The 23,628-nt window shown below is 44.9% G+C and overlaps 1 protein-coding gene across 6 annotated transcripts in view; it reads right to left on the reverse strand.

Annotated features, from left to right (window-relative positions):
• Positions 1–2,750: 2,750 nt before the first annotated feature.
• The window catches only part of Tex26 (testis expressed 26), a 30,923-nt gene continuing 10,045 nt past the window's right edge, over positions 2,751–23,628 (reverse strand). For all 6 annotated transcript variants that reach the window (XM_076923858.1, XM_076923857.1, XM_076923860.1 and 3 more), the window contains 5 exons: positions 20,630–20,795; positions 17,425–17,569; positions 12,882–13,058; positions 10,692–10,853; positions 2,751–3,376 (listed from right to left, as the gene is read on the reverse strand). In XM_076923858.1, coding sequence (XP_076779973.1) covers positions 3,282–3,376; positions 10,692–10,853; positions 12,882–13,058; positions 17,425–17,569; positions 20,630–20,795 — 745 coding nt within the window. In that variant the 3' untranslated portion in view covers positions 2,751–3,281. The remainder of the gene's footprint in view (positions 3,377–10,691; positions 10,854–12,881; positions 13,059–17,424; positions 17,570–20,629; positions 20,796–23,628) is intronic.

Genomic DNA, 23,628 nt, shown 5'->3' on the forward strand with positions numbered 1-23,628 from the left:
ATTCTAGATGCATACTGGAAAAACTGGGGCAACCAATCAATGGATAAGCAGTGCAAACAAGAAATCGGTAGTGAAGGTAAAGCAAAAAAAAAAAAAAAAGTAACATGGATTAACCAAAAGAAACAGAGAGAGGGAAAAAGGAAACATTAAAATTAAGTGAAAGAAAATTTTGAAATAGGCCCAAACTAATAAAAGTAGCAGGGCCCTGTGATTCCTTTTCCCTAACCTAAATAGTTAAAAATGCCTGTCAGCAGGTTTGGGCCCAGTTAGTCAGCCACAGAAGATGTGGAGTTATAGGACAAAGGCCTGTTGAATCATCCAAGGACCTGGCTGGACATAAAGATAAAAAAGGTATGCAAGGACACCTTTAAATAGAGAATAGGGATGTGCCCCGGAGTATGTCTAAATGAATAATGGGCCATCTGGTGTTCCTCCAAACCCTTTACACCCCCCGCCCCAGGTCTTCTCAAGGTCCAAGAAACTGCAATTTAAGTTTAACTAGATACTATGCTAACTTAGATAAGCTTCCGCCTGCAGGAACTGCCCTCTGCCCCATCGACCGGTACAGCCTGCTGATGTAAAACAGCCAATCGTGTGTACCCATGTGAAGGTTTCCCCTTTCTCCCCACTCCGTACCTATAAAGGCTCCAAAAACTGGAGCCTTAGGGTTGTCCCCTCTGTCTCTTGCACAAGACACGTGTCGGGTGGCCCAGAGTGCTCTGTCATTCAACTACCTCATGTGTTTGCAGCAAGCTGGTCTCTCATGAGTCCTTGGGTGTGTGCGGTCCTGAGACTCGAGTGGGATCCCTTGGGGTCCCCTTCTGGGTGGGGGATCTTAGGCTTTTCATAAGATATAAGCTGGGTGTGGTCACATGCCTTTAATCCCAGTCTTCCAGTGTTGAGGGATGGTTTTGTACACGGTGTAGTCAGAGCTGATTACTATGCCCAGAAATGTGGTAGCAGTCCAGACACTGTCACTGTAAAGCATTCCTGTCTCAGTGTTGTGTAAAAATTGTTTTCCCTCAGCTCTGGTTGGTTAATATAGTGCTGATTAGCCAATAGCTGGGCAGGAGAAAATGAGGTGGGACTTCTAATCCCAGTGAGAGAATTTCTGGTGAGAAGCAGAAAATGAGAGACTCACCATGAGATATTCATCTTCAACAGATCACCAGAGTCACCATGAGGACACAGATGAAGGAAGCCAGAGTAAGACCAAGAAGTCCATGGGACACATGGCTGGGAAGTAGGCTGGGCCAGCACATGATTGGTTAGAACAGCTCAGAACCTGCCCAGCTTAGTGCCTAGAGCTTTAAATAAACATACCAGCTCTCCATGTCACTGGGGGCAATAGAAATGCCCCAAATTGCTCTCACACTCCAGAAGCAGAGGCAGGTGGATCTCTGTGAGTTTGAGACCACCCTGCTCTATGTAGCGAGTTCTACAATATGCTTGAACAAGTAAGGATTGGAGCACTGCCCTCAACCGGGGGGTTTTCTCACCAACCAAGTGTGAATCAGAGCATGGAGCTCATGAAATAAGGAGAGTAGGAAGCAGATATTGGACTGTATTAATAGGCGATTGAAAATCTATAGCATGCTTATGACTCTAATTTTAAACAGAGGGGGGAAATTGCTAATAAAACATCTGAATCAGCTAAGTGTCTAAACTAGAGTGAGCTTGTGCTGTGTTTGCAGGGAATGGAATTAGAAGCAAAACATGAAATGAGAAAATAAGATTTTTTTTTTCTCAGTAGATAGAGGAAGGACTGAGTGAACAAAGGCACCGAGAATAGAGGATCGTGTCATTTATATACACATTCGGGTGGAGAAACTTAAATTTAGTAATAACAGTGTGTGACAAAGAGTGAAAATGAAAACTGCATGCTTAAAAAGTAGGGAAAATGGAAGAGGAGGGGTGGCAAATGACAATCATGGTACAGAAATCCAAAACCAGGTGGCTCACTGTCACTGTGGGGTTGAGTAAACTCCAGCATCAAAACACAGTCTGCCCTCTTCTACAAGGTAAAACGAGCCAAAAGCCTTGAAATCGAGAGACAAAAGCAGACTGAGAGCTGTAGAGGTGGCTCAGTGGTTAGAGCACTGAGTGCTCTTGCCTAGGACCTGGGTTCAATTCCCACCACCCACATGGTGGCTTACAACCATCTATAACTCCAGTTTCTGAAGGTCTGTTGCCCTCTTCTGACCTCCCAGGCTATTAAGCATGCACATGGTCACATATATGTTTAGACAGAACATCCACACACAAGAACCTTTTAAAAGGGGAGGAAACAGACTTGAAATTGAGGCAGGGAGGAGTGTGTGGCAGGGGATGCACTGAGTAGAAGCAAAGAAAAAAAAAGACACAGATCGATGCGATGTTAATCGTGATTCAAATGTAATTTAGGCTAAAAGTAATTCCTGAGTTTTAAAAAGGACGGTGTAATGAGGAGGTTAGTCAGCAGAGAGTCTTTACATAATCCAGTGGTCAGAAATAAAGCAGAGTGGGCTGGAGTGATGGCTCTGCAGTTAGAAGCACTGGCTGCTCTTTCAAGGGGCCCCGGTTCTGTTCCCAGCACCCACATAGTAGCTAACAAGCATCTATAACTCTAGTTCCAGGGGATCAGACACCCTCTTCTGCCCTTCCAGGACACTGCTTTGTATATGTGCACTATATACCTGCAGGCAAAACAACTATACAAATAAAATAAAGTAATTTTTTAGAAATGAAAATAAATTCCAAAAATGCATGGGCAGATTAAACAAGACCGTGTTTATTGTTTGATGTTTAAAAATATTTTTTTTCAAAAGTTGATAGTTCAAGATAGTTAAAGTAACAATAAGAAGGATTTTAGAAGTACATAAATGAATCTTTCTCATATATTCTTGTAAAGTAGAAATTAATCATATACAGGATTAGTTACAAGCAGGGAAGCTTTGATGAATTCCCCAAAGTGAAGATTGTTTTTTCCAGCCTTCAAAACAAAAATCAACAATGGAAATGCCTTTAAAACTCTTTTCATTTATTGGGAAGTTGAAATTTCTCTAAAGAGGAACTCAAGATTGAAACCAAAAGCTATAAAAATAAATAAAAGAAGAAAAAAGATGTGACATCAAAACCTTTGAGACACAGCTAAAGGTATGTCGGGGGAAAATTGGAACTTTAAATCCTTCCATTTTAGCAAAACAGAACATACATGTCCATACTAGCACAATGTATTTGGAAATTTTTCACCTATTTTTTCTTGATTATCAGAAAACTGGAGCTGCATCTGTCCACCGGTCTCAGGGTCTCTTCCTATGACTTTGTTTTCCTCTCTCTTTTGGCTTCGTCTCAATGCCACAGTGAGAATGGATAAAGCGCTCGAGAATTTGTCGGTCTGCAAATGAAGAAGAGTAGAGGTTTCCTATTTCGTTATGAAACAGCACAATCCTAGGAGGAAGCAAGTATCTGGCTGTCCAAACTCTCTCTGCAGAACAAGCTGGCCTTGAATTCATAGAGATCCGCCTGCCTCTGCCCTCCAAGCTCAGGGATTAAAGGCATGCACCGCCACCTCCCAGAATGCAGCTCGCTCCTCTGTCTCTCATCTCTGGATGCAGATCACAGTAGTTACCTTGCACTGTAGGAAGGACTACGTATACTATGTGTGTGATGTCACATATTAAGTTAATGTGTAACGTTAATTAAATAGTGACAGCCGTTATGGAGTGCACAGTAATCTACAGTGATGAGGAAACCTGGGACCTGCCCTGAGCACTTTGTAGACGTCAGGCCTGTTTTCTTCCCACCCAGCATCGGTAGGTTTTGCTGTCTTGAGCCGTAACTGTACTTTTGGGAAGCTCTTCATTTCGGTTTCTAGTTCCTCATCTGTGAAGCCGAGTCCTATGTGGTTCTGAACAGTGTAATTGTCCAATTTTGATAACACTCATACAGAGTGGGAATGTAAAACTCTGAACTCCCAGAACTGTCATCCGGTGTTCATCCTCTGGCTCAGTGTCACAGTGCCAGCAGAGGCCAGTAGAACAAGGCCGTGTGTGTGTGTGTGTGTGTGTGTGTGTGTATGTGTATGTGTATGTGTGTTAAGAAAAACTATTTCTATCAAATATAACTAGTCCACCAAGGATCAATATACCATAAGTTTCTCACACTTTAACTTTTATGCATAAAATTAAAATTATTTAATGTACATAAATATGTATATGTTTATAAAATTTATATAATTTTGCATATAATTTACATAAATACATATATGTATACCTGCATGCCAGAGAAGGGCATCAGATCACATTATAGATAGTTTTAAACCACCATGTGGTTGCTGGGAATTGAACTCAGGACCTCTGGAAGAACAACCAATGCTCTTAACTGCTGAGCCACCTTTCCAGCCCAGAATTCAAAAATTTTAATTGCTCTACCCGGTAAAACTTTGTTTATGGAGAAGCCCTCCTGCTGTATTCCCAGAATTTGATGGCTGGGAGCAGCTCACTCCTCCCTTCCTTTCCTTCTTGCCCCTTTCCAATCAGGAGTGGGCTATGAGGATGAACCATGGCCATAGAGGAACTGCCAGGTTCCCCTTGTGTTAGGGATAAGAGACAGGCTATCTTAGCCTTGCTAATTCAGTTTGGGTCATGGCCTACACGTTTTACAAAACAAATCTGCTTACCAGGCTACTTTCGCTTTGTTCTTGTGTTTTTGTGTGATACCACGATAAGTCTTTTTCAACAGTGTGTAAGCGGGTATTCTGTGTTCTCTATCATTACATTTGTTTGAGCGATTCCTACGCTGTCCCATACCTTCCTTGGTTCCAGCCTTTCCCTTTAAAACTCAGATGGGCCTCCCACAGGACAAAAGAAAATGACCTTACGTGCAATGTTTGTCAGCTGACTTTCATACACAGGCGAGTCACACCCATTTGGAGACAAAGTTTATCCCCACCACCCAGAAGGTCCCTCTTGACACTTCTCAGCCAACACTGTTGTGCCAAGGCAGCCTCTGGTCTGGTTTCTTTCACCAAATTTGCCTTCTGTGAACCTTCAAATGGATGGAGCCACATGGAGGCTCATCTTTAATGTCTGGATTTTTTTGTTCAGCATCTTTTGAGTTTGTGCACTTTGTTTTACACATCAGGAATGCGCTCCCTTTTATCGGCAAGCTGTTAAAATATCACACTTCATCCATTTTCCCGAAGATAGAAATGGGGACCATTTCCAGTTCTGAGACATTAAGAATGAAATTGTTTAAATATTTTAATCCAAGTCCTTTTGTGGTTATATACCTTCTTTCCCAATATCCAGAAATGAAATTTCTATTCTTTTTTTTCTTTCTTTTTTTTTCTCTCTCTTTTGGTTTTTCGAGACAGGGTTTCTCTGTGTAGCCCTGGCTGTCCTGGAACTCACTCTGTAGACCAGGCTGGCCTCCAACTCAGAAATCTGCCTGCCTCTGCCTCCCAAGTGCTGGGATTAAAGGCGTGCGCCACCACTACCTGGCAGAAACGGAATTTCTAAGTCATGACGTAGACATATGTTTAACTTTGTAAGGGGCCATCAGAGCTTCTCCCAGAGTGATTCCACTATTTGATATTCCCCTGCACGTGGGAATTCTGAACGCTCTGTGTCGTCACCAACTGTGGTCCCCCGCCTGTTCCTCCTTCGGCTTGTAGTAGTTTTTAAGTTCATACTGAAGTATTAAAGCAGTAAGTGTCCTTCTCATAATGAAGACATGCAGAGGGTGAATCAAGATGAGTACCTATTAGCCAAAAGAGATGACCCTGTGTCCACTGATCCAAAGGCCACCAGCTGTTCTTTGGCTACTGTCGCTTATGTTTGTGGTGCTTGATCCTGATTGATCAACTCATGGAAAGGCGAGTAAGGGTGGCACTTCAATGTGAGTGGCACTTTCTTTTTTTTTTTAAATTTTTTTATTGTTTTTTTTTGTTGTTGTTTTAATTTTTTTATTGAAGAAAAAGTTAAAATATGTGAAGGTACTTATACAGTAGTAGAGATGTTTGCAGCTAGAGATTGTAAAAGTACAGTTGTGTACTATGGGAAATACGTAGGACAGGCTGGTTGTATGGAGTTAGCATGTTTGTAGTGCTAGGTCTTCATGCATTCATTGCTCCCACTTGCAGATTTTGCTGTCAGAGCTGGGTTGGCGTGGTGGAGTAAGAAAGGGAGAACCAAGTGCACACTGGTCTTTTCATACCTAAGAGTCAGTCTTTCTCTTTCAGCAGTAAAAGCCATGATGGAGATAAGTTCATTCCTGCTCCACTGTCTTCTCCGCCAAGGTCTAGTGACTGACACTGGATGGCATTGGGACACCTTGCCGTTCTTTACTGGGCATTGCTGGGCTTTGCTGCCGATGCTGGGTGAAATTGGTACGCCTTACCATTCTTTGTTGGTCATCGTTTGTCGTGACTTCATAGAGACCAAAAAAAAAAAAAAAAAAAAAAAAAAACCTGGTGGTGTCCTGGCAGCCTCTTGCCATGAGTGGCACTTTCAAAGGATGACTTGGTTAAAGAAATGCAAAGAGAAAACAGCCTGCAGGTAAATGCCTCAATCTGAGCCAGTAAAGGGGTGTCATGGATGCTAAGATTCTCCAGAGAATGTCTGGGCTTAATGTGGTTCCTGCTTGGGAGTGATGCACTTCCTGGCTTGGGCAGCCATTTTGTTCTCTCTAGCTCCAAATGGCCATCATTGGACCCTACTATATACAGCAATCTAATCAATATTCTGTTTCTGTTGTTCTGATTTGTGTCCTCCAGACTTTATGCTGTTCCCTCTACTGGAGCAGCCCTGTCACTTCTTGATATGTCAATTCTTGAGGACCACATTGACCAGAGGACCCATCTTTCATCTGCTTTGGATCCAGGACTAACATCACCTCACACAGGCACTTCTTAGAATCAAAAACTTCTTCAATGATGGCATGTGTCATTACGCTTACATCACTGTCTTCTACACTGGACAGTGATTTCCTTGATAGGATGGATTTGCTTTTATTTCTATTTGTATTAAGTTAACATGATAGACATACAATCAATGACGATTGCAGAGTGGGTAAATACATGCATTCTTCTACAAATAAATTTATTTCATGTTTATAGGAGTTCTGCCTGAACCATGTGCATACAGTACCCAGAGAGGTCAGAGTAGGATGTCAGATCCCCTGGAACTGGAGTTACAGATGCTTTGGGGCTGCCGGATGGATGCTGGGAATTTAACCCAGCTCCTCTGGAAGAGCAGCCAATATTCTCAGCCACTGGGTATCTTTCTAGCCCTGATCTACGCATTCTGAATTCTGAATTACAAGCTTAGAAGAAATACAGGCTTGTGAATTTTATGTTGAAAAAAAAAAAGAACAGGGAGTCAGAGCTTGAAATGAAATGCAGAAAACCAGGCTCAAGATAATTCTATTGCTCAAGTGGGAGGAGAGTGGGTAGATGACGGTTTGCTAGCAGATAGCATATGCAGGGGCTATCAGCTCTTGAATAGAACTCGGGGACAAAAAGAATTCTGAACGTAGACTGTCCATGAAGGACGCAGTCCCTAAGCTTCTTGAGTTAGAAACAAACTCACTATGGGTTTAAGCATTCCTCTTCCAAAAGGCTGAGAACTCAACACGTTTCAGTTGCACTCTCTTGGATTTGGGAATACGGGCACATACATGGTGAGGTCTCTTGGAGATTGGATCCAAGTCTAAATACACAACTCGCTTCCAGTTTGAATCCACCAGGTACCCACAAGCCTGGGATGGTTGCGTTCCACATTTCTCTCATGCCTGTGCTTTCACTGTGATACTTGGTGTGAAGTAAGGTGTGGAATTTTTCACTTGTGGTCCCGTGGGTGCTCGAAGGGTTTCAGATTTCACAGTGGAGATGTTTGTACCAAATCGTGCCCACAGAGAGTTAGTTCACGGACGGACGCAGAGTTCTGCTCTCAGTGCCTCCCTCTGCTTTGGTTCCCAGCTCAGCTTCTTTCCTCAGCCTGTCTGCTCTTCACCCTGACTGGGGTGTTACTTAGGTGGGAAGACTAATGTCTCTCCTCTCCCCTCTCCTCCCCTCCCCTCCCTGTCTCTCTTCTCTCATTCCTCTCCTCCTCCTCCCCTTCTCTCCCTCCCTCCCCCCCTTCCTTTCTTTTTCCATCAAAATATCACAGCTCTGGTCTGTTCCACAAAAGCTTGCTACTTACGCAAGACAATCCAATTCGAAGCCAGTAATAACGGAGTCTGAGATATCTTGGGTCTCTTTGGTCTGAAAGCCAGCTGAACCCCTACTGTGAAAATGCTTCTGGCATCGTCCACAGCTGACAGGCATTCCTATCATGCCTGACACTAGACATGACAAGAGGTTGGCTGCATAAAAGCTTTAAGGGAACCTCCTACTTGCCAATTTCCCCCTCCCTAACAGCTGTACTCATGGATGAGGGCATTGAAGCAGGTGGGGTGGGTGCAGACTGGTTTCTTCAGTAGCCCAGCAAAGCTCTGGGTCATGTGCCTTCTGGTACCTGCCCTCCAGTGCATCCCTGGAGAACCAAGAAGAAACTGTTGGTTTGCTGGGGCATCTGGAAGAGATAATACTGACTGGCTAGATAAATCTCACTGCCTAGAAAGTTCATCTTCCTTGGGGAGAACAGATGTCACGTTAACAGCAGTTAACAGAGAAGTCCCTGGCTTTTGGTTTTGGGGACCAAGGCCAAGATTGCTCACATACAGAGAGTAGGAAGCCAGATTGTGTCCAGCGTGATGGCTGCCTCTGGTATGACCAGTCCTTGGTCCCTGGGCAGATGCTAAATTACTCCTTCTGTGGGGCCAAGGGACTTGGTTCCCAAAGGAACAATGAACCCTTGCAAACGCAGAGGGTGGTTTTATACATTTTGCACCAAAACTGGTGAAAAGAACAAGCAGACAGCCTGGCTTTGCTGGTGAGCCTCTGGCTTCTGCTGTGTCTTCAGGGGCTTTCCAGCAGCAGGCTTCTGGCAGCCTCTAAGTTCTTCCTGAAGAGACAGCCTGGCCCTGAGGCATCTGTTGAAAGGAATGAGAATCCCTGGAGAAAACACACTTCTGCTTCTATAGGAGGTGAAGCAGCTGCTTGGCCTCCACACCCAACATCCAGGCACTTGTTTCTTCTTCTTAGGATGTGTGTGTATATGTGTGCTCACGAGTGTGTGTGTGTGTGTGTGTGTGTGCGTGCATTGTTTGTGCATGTGTGTGCATGTGTGTTTGTAAGTGTGTGTTCATGTGTGCATGTGTGTTTGTTAGCATGAGTGTGTGTTCATGTGTTCATGTGTTCATGTAGGTGTTTTCCATCCTTAAAGGAGTATAAAGGGCCAAAGCAATGGCTCAGTGAGTAAAACCACATACTTCGTTTGCAAACATAAGGACGTGAGTTTGAATCCCCATTGCCCATATAAAAAAGTGGTTTCAAGTGCCTATAATCCAAGCACTGGGAAGCAGAGATAATGGCTCCCAATGAGCTTGCCAGTCAGCCAGCCCAGCCAAACATTGAGTTCTGACTCAAGAGCCGTGAAGATCAAGATGGAAAGTGAAAATTTAAACACCCAGTGATGATGGCCTCCTTTAGCTTCCACGTGCGAGCACACAGTAGGACTTCAGTCTTGTTTGGAGCAGGAGATCTCAGTGGTGGGGTAGGGGTAGAATTACTTTCAGAGTCAGCTCTGTGTCAGGGGAGGTTGGGACAGATGAGGAATGGTGACTGGAGCCTGATGGGACACAGAGGAGGGGGAGATGGAACCAGGGTGCAGTTGAAGAGCGGCGGAGCAACTGGCCTGTGGCACAAGACTGAGCATAGAAAAGGACACCACTACGGCTCACACACCACCTTGTGCATGAGGTTGTGTACAGGAGCCATCTCAGGGAACATGAAAATATTAGACCCTTCTTCCTATGTTTCTCTTACTTTCTTCTTGAAGCTGGAGTGTTCTGTAGTGGTCACACCACGTCTGTGCACAGAAATTTACCTTATGTGGGTGCTGACACACTGGATTGTGAACATACATGCACACGCATGAGCACGGGCATGCACGCGCGTGCGTGCGTGTGTACACACACACACACACACACACACACACACAGAGGCTGCTGACAGGCAGCTCTGGGAAAGACTGCTTTCTTTCCTCAGGCTCATTTGTTGCCTTGTTGACTTTCTCAGGCAAAGGAACACCCCAAATCTGCTCCTGATCAGTGCATTACACTCCACCTTGTGAGTGAGTGGGTGTGAACTATAGAGATTCTTGTGTGTGGACAGCCTGATGCAAAAAAAAAAAAAAAAAAAAAAAAAAAAAAAAAAAAAAAAAAAAAAATACAACCAGACAGAAAATAAAGAGGAAACAAAACTCCTCAACAGTACAAAAGCCAACTTTTGTTTGAGAAACAGGAAGTCCTCTCAGCATACACTGCTCAACCGCCGACCAGGCGGCACCTAACACTTAGCGCTATGTGAACAAACAGCAGTAGCGTCTCTGGCGTGCCTTTTAGGAAAGCAAGTTTTCAACACACCGGGATTTACATGGCACTATGGGATTTTTTTCAAAGTAATCTTTTGGGGTGTTGTTTGTTTTCTTGTTTCTCTATTTGATTCCAGCGGTTACAAACAGCTTATTAGCAGTAGGAACAGCATATTAAGAAAGTTATTCACTGTCCTGATGAATGTATGAGTCAGGTGACTTGAGCCCTCTTACCTTTGTAGGAAACACTTTTCAGGTACTCGCGGATTTGGGAGGGCGTGAATGAGTCTAAGATCGTCAAGAAGTCCAGGCAAGCTTTCCCGTAGTCGCTCTCATACGTGGTCTGCTTCTTTGTGCGTTCCTGGTTCCGAATATAGCTACGCAGCACAGAGGGCACTGCAGTGATACAGGATGGGCAGCACAGGCTGTCAGTAACCTGAGAACGGCTGTCCCTGTTCAAGCACACTCCTCACACCCAAGCCCAGCCGGAAGCCTACTCAGCATCCTTACCGGAAGCTACCTAGTCATCCTACCAATGACTAGGGGCAGTGCCAAACTGCTTGGGGTTGCAAGTGGAAGGGATGGGAGACATGGCCCAAAGGCTCGAGTGTGGTCATCATTTTCAGAAAACCAGTTCTTCATGTCTATGCCCTTACACACTGTGTGTAAGGTTTACCACTTGCTCAATAATAAATGGACTTTGTATAAGTTTCGTTTTCATTCAGGACATCCCAGTGCATCATCGAAGGGGCACATGAGGAGACCCCTTTCGGGTGAGTGACCTAGGAAGCCTTAAGGCGAGCACTTTAGCAAGCATGTTCATTCAGACTAGATGCAGTCACAGAAGCAGGCAACCCCAACCACTCATATTTGGTATGAATGATGACTCGGTTAATGTGGATTCTGGGATTTGTGGAGCTATAATTTAAAAAAAAAAGAAGATATGATGTTTTAAAAGGATGATTTTAAAAAAATAAGTGGTTCAACTTTTGTAAAAACACTAACACCTCAAATACTGTCCCCAGCTCCAGGTGTCCCCTTTTAAGGAATCAAATGTAAGTAAGGCACAGGCTGGAGACGAGACCTCAGTGCTCCCCACGCCCCTGTATGGAGGGCACCCAAGTCTGGAAACCACTTTAACTGAGAAAGAACACTTAGGAGGCGTGACCAGTGGTTTCCATAGGATAGAAGATTTCTATTCATTAACTTCCTTTAAGAAACAGAATGAGTGTCTATACACTTAGGAAGGACTGTACGAGGTTTCAAGCAGTTGGATTATCGGACAATGAAGTCACCACCTTGGAGTGTGGAGCACTGCCCTACGTGATAATCGAGGACAGAGTCAGTCCTCCGAAAAGATGGGCCACCCGTCTTTGTTACCACTTAAAATTCATACATGATCCAAGACTCTAGACTGGAAGTCAGTGTCTTCCAGTGTCTACCAGGCCTCAGGTATTGAACTTAGGTCATCAGGCTTAGCTGCAAGCACCTTTACCCACTAAGCCATCTTACCAGCCTATTGAGTTATTTTCTTAACAAGTGGCTTAGAGGTTGCCTGGTGTCAGAAATTTTAAAAACATTCCTATCAAAAGTGATAGGAATCAGGATCATGAAAGAACACTCACTCAGAGGGCTAAACCGGAAGCCGTGTGGTTGACAAGTTTAATGTGATTCCCATGTAATCTTTGTCATTTCAGGGCATCTCCTGACTCCATCATCGCTCCACCTGGGTACCCACAGTGCCATCTCTTTAAGGCATAAGCTGGCAGCCTTCTGGGATTCACTGTTCCCTTATCCTGAGTTTGAGAACTACAGTAGCTTGGGCCTTCTGCATGGCTAGTGTCAAAACTGTCTGCCAGGGACTTCTATACCAATTAGTCGTGGAGCAAGGAGCTGGTGATGTCACACCATAGCATCAAGGTGGGAACTTGAAGATGGAGAAGCAGTACTCAGAGACCTTCACAGGAGCCAGGCAGAGTGAGCCAGAGTACATGATGGACAGAAGTACAGAGGTACAGGGGCTGGAGAGATGGCTAGGGGTTAAGAGCACTGGCTGCCCTTGCAGAGGACACATGCTCAATTTTCAGTACCCACATGGTACCTCATAATCACCTGTAACTCCAGTCCCAGGGAATCCAAGGTCCTCTCTGGTCTCCTCAGGCACACAGATATACACTCAAGTAAAACACCCATACACATTAAAAAAAAAAAAAAAAGTCCTAGCTTCTATCTCCCTCATCCCTTGCCCCTGCACTTTAGTCCTTGGTTAGTGGATGTTAGAGACAGACTCAAGCCCCCCCACCCCGTCAGTTAAGAGTAAAACTCTTTCTTTTCAAAAGTCGGTGCCATAGTGTTAGCTTCTGAGTGTCAGGCCGAGAGCCCTGGTGGTCCCTATGCAGTTGGAGTATCCAAAGACTCACTTACCTAGACCCTGGGAGGCAACAGGCAGGGTTGAGTAGCATCCATATTTGAAACTAAAATCTTTCAATTCGGGAATCTTAGCTGGAATTTGGTAATTACATCGAAATTCAGTGTCCAGAGGCCGGGGAAGGAACGATTTCCAGTCCCGGAAGCTTGGCAAACTTTTCATGGTCTTCTTAGCTGGCATGAGAAGGGAAGGCAATGGTTACCATGGTGAGCCGCGTTTTTGAATCGTGCTTTTGCCAGTAGCTTATAATGCACACCATTAACACTGACCCTTCTCCTGTTTGGACTGTTGGTATACTCTATAAGGGCTTCAACCAAGAAACTACTTTTCACTCCCAGACATGGGAGTAGATGCTCAACTGACCATAAGTAGTTTCAGAATGGCTAGATATTCGTGTCTCTGAGGTGAGTCCTTAGGACCATGCTGCTGGGGACAGAAACCACTGGTGACCCTGCTGGGGTCATCCTTGGCCTTTGGGAGGCAAACCAGAGGGAGAGATTTTGGGTATGGCCAAAATTGCCATATGAAACAAGATTCCCAGTTAAATCGGGATGGCACATAAACAGTGGTTACTTTTTCCTTAGTGTGACTATGCATAACTATTCATTATCTGATATAGATCGCAATCTGCTTAACTGGGCAGCCTGTTGTTTTTATTTGCTGAACTTTACACCCCTAAATGGAGTGGCAGTTATCATCCCACTAACTGGGAATGAGCTAGTCAAAGTTTGCCCCTTACTGACAGAGGGCTGAGGGGCGTCACTGTCATTACAGGACAATATCATTATTATTTCTTCAAAGTATTTCCACTAAAACCCTCCATAACATGGGCTCAGTTTTCCTCAGCCATGTGTATGTATGTATCGTCTGCGTTCACACTATTGCGCTCCTTTGGGCTTTTCTAAGATGGGAGTTTGTGGATGAAAAGCACCTAGCCAGAAACTCTCATCTTCTTTAAAGTGTAGTGGTGAGCTTCCCAGATTTACTTTCCATTGTTAACTCTGACACTATTACCAGTCAGTCATGCCAAGCCCAACCCCAGTAAGATGCTGGCTCCCACTAAGATGAACACAAATTCCTGGAGCTTTCCATACTTTATGTTCCATGGTATAGCGGTGACCACACCCGTTTTACATGCTGAAGGTCCTAGGTTCGAGGCCCAGGGGAACCATGATGAAAAAAATAATCATTCTTGGCCATGTGTGAAGGAAGCCTGGTCTACACAGTGAGCTATAGGTTAGCTAACCAGGAGTTTTGTTTGTTTGTTTGTTTGTTTTGTTTTCTTTTTTGTTTGTTTTTTGTTTAGCTAACCAGGAGTTACATAGTGAGACCTTGTCTCAGAAATGAAACTAACCAAGGCTCTGCAGAAGAGCATGATCTAAAAGTAAATATGGAGGACCACTTGAAATCATCAGCACCACCAACCCACGAACTACAACGAGGGGGAAACTGGTTTTGTTCTCTTCATTCACGGTTGCAGTTTGTCAAAGCAGAATTCTACAAGCCCGAATGTGCAAACAGCCATTCCAGTGAACACTCAAAACCAAGACACCGTCTCTAGGCTTCAGAAGCTCAAAGTATTAAAGGAACGCACAATAGAACAGCAGTAGGTAGTAGATCCTTAATTGTTGTTATATGTATTATATGTTGTTATAATGGAAACACACCCTCAAACAAGAGCACATGTATACATGCACACACACACACACACACATGAACCACTGAGTTGAGTGTCCGAGAGCCTTCCAGGACAGAAATGAAACCAATGCCTAGCCTTAGATGGTAGATCAGAAGAGAAGCCCTGCGGAGGAAGGCTGTGGGCTGTATAGACAGGAGATGGAGCAGGGGCCTGCTACATCTGTGGGATGAGCAGCTGAGTAGTCTCTCCACGAGTGTGGGGGCCATGGGGAGAACAGAGAGGAGGCAAGGATCACATGACACAAATCACACCAACAGAGGCACTTAGCTTTCCTCCTGAGGGCAACAGGCGTCCCCAAGGGGTTTTCAGATAGAGCTGGTGACAACTTGCTCATCAGTAAAACCACTTTGACCCAGCAAAGAAGACAGCTATATAACAGGCCATCCAAGGAAAGATACTGGTATTCTGAACCAAGAGAAGTCTATAAGAAGGCAAGGGATGGACAGAGTGTGAGATTTAGGGAGAAGTAGTTGTCTGCACGCAGGGCAATGATGACTGGCTTACACTGAGTGGACTAGAAACTCACGCCTTTCATAAAGAACACCGAGACCCAATGCTTTCCTATGGCCCTGATGTCTCCAAGGTCCTCAGCAGATGTCCCTGTATCTGGAACCCATGAGCCTCCATCACCGTGAGCAAAACTATTGTTTATAAATTACCCCTCCCTACCCTGCGCTAGTCAGCTGTCATAATGGTGAGCCAATTCCTGACAACCATTTGCAGAAGGGGTTTATTTTGTGTTACGGTTTCAGAGGTTTTGGCTATTGTCAGTTCTCTCCATTTTTGCTGGGCCTGGTAAGGCGGAGCATAATGGCAGAGAGGGCATGGTAGAACCAAGACACACGCACACGCGCACGCGCACGCGCACGCACACGCGCACGCACTCACGCATGCACGCATGTGCGTGCGTACTACTCTCTTTCAAAGGCCCAGGCTGATTGATCCTACCTCCTTCAGCCAGACTTTTACCTCCCAAGCCTCAATTACTTCTCAAAATAACGCCACCCACTGGGGACCAAGTTTTCAACATGTGCGGATTTTTACATCCAACAATGCCCACATAGCAGTAATCTGCTGCAATAGAAAACACAGACCTTCCCTTGTTTTTTTAAAAAAGAATTAATATATAAGTTGTTTCATTGTAACAAACTCAGATTAAAAACATCACTCATTGAAATAGCGATTCGAAAGCTTGCCCAGTCGTAAGACTGTTATTCTCTGCAAAGCTGAATCAAAGGAGGCTGTGTACCCAGACCTCAAGAAGGTAGGGGTGGGACGCTGGACTGGGAAAAGAGGGAGGCTACCAAAAGTCTGCACACCAGCCAGGAGGATCTTGACTCTTCTCACCAGCCCGACTCTTGGAATCCCAGTTGTCCTATGCTTAGCTCTCTGGTTCTACAGCTACTTGCTTCAAAGCACGAGTCCAGATCACTGTTTAAATCAGCTGCCAGCTAGAAAGGCCCATCTCTGGACGACTCTGCCTGGTTAATTCCTCACCCCTCCCCCACTGGGACTGGAAAGGGAGGTGTGATTTTCTTCCCCCTCCCCCCATTCCCTCCTCCCGTTCCCCCTGTTGCCTCCCTTCCTTTTCCTCTCCTCCCATTCCCAGTTGCCCTCCCTGCCCCGTCCCTTCTCTCCCCCCACCCCGTTGCTCTTCGTTTGCTTTTTTCTTGTTTTGCATTTTTGAGACAGTCGGTTGCAGGATTGATAAATCTTAACTGGGGGGTTCTACCCTGCCTTAAGCATTCAGTTCCCAGATAAATAACACAAAACTTCTGTATTTATAGTAATCCGTAATCAGAACTAGAGCTGGGCAGATATCTACCTTCTATGCCATTATAACCATGTCCCTGCCAATAACCCTGAGATACGACTTGCCACATTCTGTCTGGGTCACTCCTACTGCAACTGGCCAGCCCTTGTAGCCCGTTCTCACAATCCCTTACCCCATGGTGTCTTCTCTTCTCTTCATCTTCTCTCTCTCTTCACAAGGTTGTGCCACAGACCCCAAGCCCAAGAAGTGAAGCTCCACCTACCTGCCTTCTTCCTAGCTATAGTCTGCCGGCAGCCTTATTCAACCAATAGTTTTAAATTAAGGAGCAAAGTTACATAGCATCACTTAGTGTGTGTGAGGATTTCCTCATCCTTGGGGCAACTAGACCTTGGGGGCCAGTATTTATTTATTTATTTATTTATTTATTTATTTTAAAGTTTTAATAGATGTATTTATTTATTTTATGTGGATGAGTGCTCTATCTCCATGTACACCTGCATGCCAGAATAGGATATCAGATCCCATCACAGATGGTTGTAAGCCACCATGTGGGTGCTGGGGATTGAACTCAGGACCTCTGGAAGAGCAGTCAGTGCTCTTAACCACTGAGCCATCTGTCCAGCCCATGGGGGCCAGTATTTAACATTATCATACATAGCAAAATACCAAACCTCAACAGTCTTGTATACTTGAAGAGTTGTCCATGTCTGAGTCCTCTTGCATTAATGACCGGAGATGTGGCATTTACCACCATTCCTAGCTAATGGAAGTCTTTTCTAGCTTCTACCTTCCATTGGAATAGATGTTCAGAGCAGCATACATTTATTTATTGGCTGGTTTGCTTTGTAATGCTAAGGGTTCAATCCCAGGACCTTACACTTTCTAGGCAAACGCTACCACTGAGCAGTGTTCCAGCCAGCTACACTCCCTACAGCAGTTTTTGTTGGTAAAATTTCTTGTCCCACACTAGCTTGGAAGTCCCTGTAAGAGAAAGACTTTCTCTGAGCCTCTTGCCACAGCCATGGTCAGACCCAGGCACACTCCCAGGCAAAGGGGGAATGCCTACCTTGAGTCAGGTCCACGAAATCTCTCTTGGTATGGGAGATGAACTGATTGGCTACTGCATTCTGTACTCTCTCAATGGAAGGAGGTTCTATCCAAGGGAGTTGGTGGTTCTTTTTCCCTTTAGGGTGTGTCCATTGAAAGAATTCCTGTCAACGTAAGCACAGATTGAGTAGGAACCCACTCAGGTCCAGTTCATGGAGTCAAGAAGGCATCCGAGTTCCTGAATTCCTCCAGACCCTTTATAGCGGGTGACCACTTGGTGGCTGCCTATCAGGGAGCTTGGCAAGAGGGCCCGGCAGTTATACCAGGACCGGAGACACCAGGAATGGCAAGCACTCATTCAGAGTGTGTCTCGCCCCAGTTAAAGTTCTCGGCAAACTCCAAGACACACAGAGCGGGATGCCTCGATGCGAGTCTGAATCCAGTCACGTTGACAATGAAGGCTGAACTCTCACCCATGACCTTTGTCTACTGCTCTGACCTTTGACATCGATAAGGAAAGCAGACTGTCAAAGTCACGTGTTGAGAGCAGGACTCTCATATAAACAAAACTCAACATGTTTGAGAGGCTTTCTCAGACTCTGAGAAAAGAGCCCCCCCGCCTCCTTTATAAAGCCATAGCCCCATGGCAAAGGCTGGAGGGACAGAGGGCTTCCATTTCACCTCCAAAGAGAGCCTTTGACTATGCAACTGACATTCCCACCTTCCCCACCTTCCCCACCTTCCCCTCCCGTGACTGTGTGTTACAATTAACCTTCATTGCCAGTTTGACTGGATTTTATATCATTGAAGAGATCGATGTGGCTTCCTGTGTGTCCATGGGGCATTTCCAGAGAGGATTACCTGAGAGGGTAAGACCCAACCTGTATGTGGCTAGTACCATTCCATGGTCAAGACACCCCACTGTTCCCATGAAGTACTGCTCAACTGCAGCCTGGTAAACATGGACTGAACCCTCTAAAAGGCCAACCCAAATAAGTCACCCTTCTTTCCTTAGCTTGTTCCTGCCTGGAGCTCCATGACAATGATACAAAAGTAACCCGGTTTGCCAGCTCCCTCAGAAAATGGGACCATAACCCTGTTTGCCAGCTCCCTCAGAAAATGGGACCACCAGTCAGACAGATCCATGGCCTACCACACCAGGCCCTGAGCTCCACACCTGCACTCACAGCTGATGTGGTGGGGGACGGTTACTGTGGGAGAACCCTAAGGTGTTCCCAGTAGGCCAATGCTGGCACACTCCAGCAGTCCTCAGTCCTGGCTAGTGGCTTCAGTGTCTCACTTTCTGCTGGGTGGTTGCCTCCGACCAAGCACAGCCTGCTTTGCTTCTCCTGCCTTATAAAGAAAGCATCGCCGGGCGATGGTGGCGCACGCCTTTAATCCCAGCACTTGGGAGGTAGAGGCAGGTGGATTTCTGAGTTCGAGGCTAGCCTGGTCTACAGAGTGAGTTCCAGGACAGCCAGGACTACACAGAGAAACCCTGTCTGGGTAAAAAAAAAAAAAAAAAAAAGAAAAAGAAAAAAAGAAGAAGAAAGCGTCTCCGTGAAGTGCTTCTCTGAAGTACATCAAAATTCTGCATAGTGGTTGTGTCCCTGTGCTTTGTGGTACCCCTTGGTTCCATTGCGATTTATCTGGTTCAGAGAACAATTACGGACATCATGTATGCGTGAAGATGCCACTGAGTGTACAGGTTCTCTCTCCCGATATTGTTGATTGCATCCTCATCCTGCTGTTTAGCAAGTATCTGCCCCCAGGACATAGGCTGGAGGTAGAGCCATTAGAATAGATATCAGAGATGTTTGGGCAAGACAGAATGAGCCACATGACATACACTGTATCTCTGTGTGTAAATGGTAGCAGCTGTTGAGACTCGGGGATTAATAGAGTCCACAGTCTGGTGCTAATACTCACTGGCTGAGAGCACAAAGGACAGTTACACACACACACACACACAGAGAGAGAGAGAGAGAGAGAGAGAGAGAGAGAGAGAGAGAGAGAGAGAGAGAGATAGATACACACACCTGATGCGCTAATTCCTGTTGGCTGAGAATATTCTCAAGTGCTGGGATAGCACCCAGCAAGAGTCCTTAATTAGGAGCTGGAGAGATGGCTCAGCACTGGCTACTCTTCCAGAGGACCTAGCTTAGTCATCAGCAACCATGCTACCATTTCGTTATCTGCAGGATGCCCCCTGGTGGCTCCAACCCAGATTGCAGGTGTATAAAAGAAACCATTTGCATTAGAACAGACAGTGCCAAGAAAACCCAGCAGGGGAAGGTAATTGGAGACAGCTCTTTGGGCTGAACTCCCTTTGGGTAGGAGAGGGGATTCTGAAGAGAAGCAAGAATGATAAAAGACAGGGAGGTTTGAGTGCCCAAAACACGATCTTAGCCTCAAGCACCTGTGCACGCCTGTTCATACCAGCACTATGCACAATAACCAAAACGCAGGACCAGCCTAAAAGTAGACTGCCGAATAAATGGATGAGAAAACTGCGGCGTACCATGTAGTGGTATTATTTAACTATGAAAAATCCCGATGCTGCTATAACATGGGCAACCCAGAAAGTCATACTAACTGGAAGAAACCAGACACAAAAATCATACTACGTGATCTCTCGTGTAAACTATCCACAATGGGTAATTCATAGAGATTAAAAGTGGATGGGGGGGGGAAGGGCTGGAGAGAGGGCTCAGTGGTTAGAGCACTGGCTGCTCTTGGCAGTCGACCCCGGTTCAGTTTCCAACACCTACGTAAAAGCTCACAGCCATCTGTGACCAGGCATGCACGTGGCACACATAACGAAGGCAAAACACTCATACACATAAAATAAATAATTTTTAAAAGCAGATTGGTGGGTGTGAGGGTAAGAGAAAAGGGAATGAAGCAACTCTAATGGGCGGGGTTCTCCTGGGATGAAGAAAATACCGGACACCGTAGAAGCACAATAACACGCATGAACTAAACATAGCTGACTTGTTTGCACTGTAGGAGCTAATTTTATATTACACGAATATCATTTCAGTTTTTTAAGATCACTAAACTCTAAGGACTAGAAAGAGGGAGAAGTGTGAGATTGTAAAAAAGATGCAGTCCGAGGAGGAACATGCCTCTCAGCACTGCAGACAGATGAACAGACTCTGCAAGGTTCTTACAGGCTCAAGACAGTGTTAAACCCAGCAGACGAGGAGTAGCTAGTATCTTACTTGACCAAGATGAGCATTGTGGGCCCTTACTCCTCTTGAGGTCCCGGTCTTTACCATATTTTCTTTAGAACGCAATTTCCAAGTATACTCATCGTGGTACTGTGTCTCATTCAGCATAGGATCACTAAGCGAGAAAGTATATCCTAATCTTCTGGTGCTCCTTGGGCTATAAAAACAAAAGTTAGAAATCAGAATAAGGGGCAGTCTTGGTGTCCTTTCTAGATACTGTGACAAGATACTTTGACAAAAACCTCAAGAAAGGAGAAAGGGTCTCTTTTGCCCCACACAATCCCTCTTGCAAAGTCAAGGTGGCTAGAGCCTGAAGCAGGCAGCCACATAGCAACCAACACCCAGAAACCAGAGAGTAATGACTGCTTAGTTCCCGTCCTCCATAACACAAGTTCAGGAACTCAGCCAGGGGAATGATGCCACCCACAGTGGATGAGTCTTTCCACCTCCGTCAATGCAATCAATATATAATCCCCCTTACAGGCATACCCTAGACCAGTCACCCAGGTGAGTCTAGGTATTATCAAGTTGAGAACTTCAAAGAGATTGAGTACATATACTCCCACACTGATACTCATGCCAAATTGTTTTGTTTGTTATACAATTTTTAAAGAAGGTTTGCTAGTTTAAGATTTGATGCCAGATATTATTTAATTTTCAGATTCCCTTCATAAAATCAATTCTATAAGTTAGGACAGCAACAACAAGACATACAATAAAATGGAGGATAACAATCTAAAATGTATCTGAGTGATTTTTAAGAGTTGTATATTTGTATTACAAAGATTTCAATGCATCAGAATAGCTGGTGAATAAAAGCACTTCTCTAAAGAGATATTCCTGAAGGTTAAAGGGAAAAACACATGAATTAGGATATTGGCTATCTTTTAAACATTTTAAAAATAAGATTTTTACTCATTTATGTGTATGGGTGTTTTGCCTGAATGTATGTATGTGCACCGTGTGCATGCCTGATGCCTGACGAGGCATCAGATCCCAAGGATTGGAATTATAGATGGTTGTGAGCCTCCATGTGAGTGGTGGGAACAGAACCCAAGTCCTCTGGAACAGCAACCCGTGAGTGTTCTTAACCACTGAGCCATCTCACTAGCCCTGGACTTCAGTGTGCAAGTCTCCACTGAAGCTCAGGATGCCTACACCAGCTCACAGCTCAAAGCAGTTAAGAGCACAGGCAGTTCTTCCAGAGAACCTGTGGTTCAATTCTCAGCACCACGAATCTTTGTGGAAGAGCAGGGGCAAGAACTGAGACCACTGGAGGGGTGAAGGCCACTGCAAGGAGACCTACAGTGTAAACCTACCTGGCCCATTGGATCTCAAAGAGACTGAACCACCAAACAAGGAGCATGCATGTGCTAGACCTACACATATGTAGCAGGTTTTCAGTTCAGTCTTCATGCGGATCTCCTAACAATTGGAGTGAAGGCTCTCTCTGACTCTGTTGCCTACCTTTGGATCAATTCCCCTAGCTGGGTTACCTTGTCTGGCCTCAGTGGAAGAGGATGTGCCTAGTCCTGCTGAGCCTTGATGTGCCAAGGTGGGTTTGTACTCATGTCGGGGGGAGAGGGGAGGTAGATTTCATCATGATAGGAAATTAGTATAGCTTTGCATCTTTGGCAACAAAAAAATGACTTTTCCAAATACTCAAAGATGGTATAAACTGTACAGAAACTGTCTGTAACTCCAGTTCCAGGGGATCCAATACCTTCACACAGACATACATTCAGACAAAATGCACATGAAATAATAAGTCACCAAATCTTATCATCAGATATTACCACTAGATGACACCATCCTCACCACCCCCCCACCAGGCGTTACTCTCACATGATATTATCATGAGACATTACCACCAGATACTATGTGCTCCTGGATGTTTATACCACCAGACATTAAATAATATTTATTTTTGCTGGAATACAAAATATGAATCAACTGAAATCTTTAGTTTATTAAATTATAGGAAATGCACAAAAGAGAGAGGAATGGACTCATTGGGGGAATCCTGATTGGGGAGTTTTCAGGGATGCCTGCTTGTCACTTGCTCTCCACACTTGTCCTAGGCTTACCTTCTATGCTAGGTTTTTCACAGAGCTTTGGGCCTGGGTATCACGGGCTGACCCGGATGCTTCAGATTCCCATGCCTGGGGCAGCCTGGCTCAGTGATGTCTGTCCCCCTGTCTCCTAACAGTTATAAAATGTTCATCTGTCTTTAGGGAGAGGCTCCTCAGGGAGCATGCAGGGCACTTTAAATGTCTTGCCTCACATAGTTAAGATAAGCATTTTTGGTTTTCAATATATAAATCTCCCTGGGAAATGTCATTAGCTGGAGAGGAAAGGGAGTCTGAACTCGGGAAGCGCACAAGCTGCTGCTGACGATGCTTTAAATATAACTAGACTTTTCTGGGCCATCATCCGCTTCAAGATCACTGGATAAAACTGGCTCATAAGAATCATGCTGCTACTTGATGCTTTTCAGAGTTAGCATTCGTTGTTCAGCAGGGCATCTTAATCTCATGTTTAATCTGACCACAGTTTGTAATGTTCACTGCAATGTAGTCAATCCTTTTGTGCTATAAATCAACAAAGTTGTTTCTGAAAAAGACAGACAGAGAGACAGAGAGACAGAGAGACAGAGACAGAAGACAGAGTCTTACTATGTGACACAGCCTAACCTCAAACCAGCCATCTTCTTCAGCCTCCTAAGTGCTGGGATCCCAGGCATGAGCCACTTTGCCTGGCTGGCTCTGACTTTTAAGTGTAGTTGTTATTTATTCTCAAAAGTTTAGCACAGTATTCTGTATAACATCATATTTAACCTATTTGTTTTGAGACAGGATAGCCTTGAACAGTCTGGAACTTACAATGTAGACCAGACTGGCCTTGAACTCACAGAGAGGTGGGGAGAAAGAGAGAGAGAGAGGGAGAGAAATAGATCCACCTGCCTTTGGGATTAAAGGCATGTCACATCA

This window comes from Arvicanthis niloticus, chromosome 24 (assembly GCF_011762505.2).
Source record: "Arvicanthis niloticus isolate mArvNil1 chromosome 24, mArvNil1.pat.X, whole genome shotgun sequence".
NCBI lineage: Eukaryota > Metazoa > Chordata > Mammalia > Rodentia > Muridae > Arvicanthis > Arvicanthis niloticus.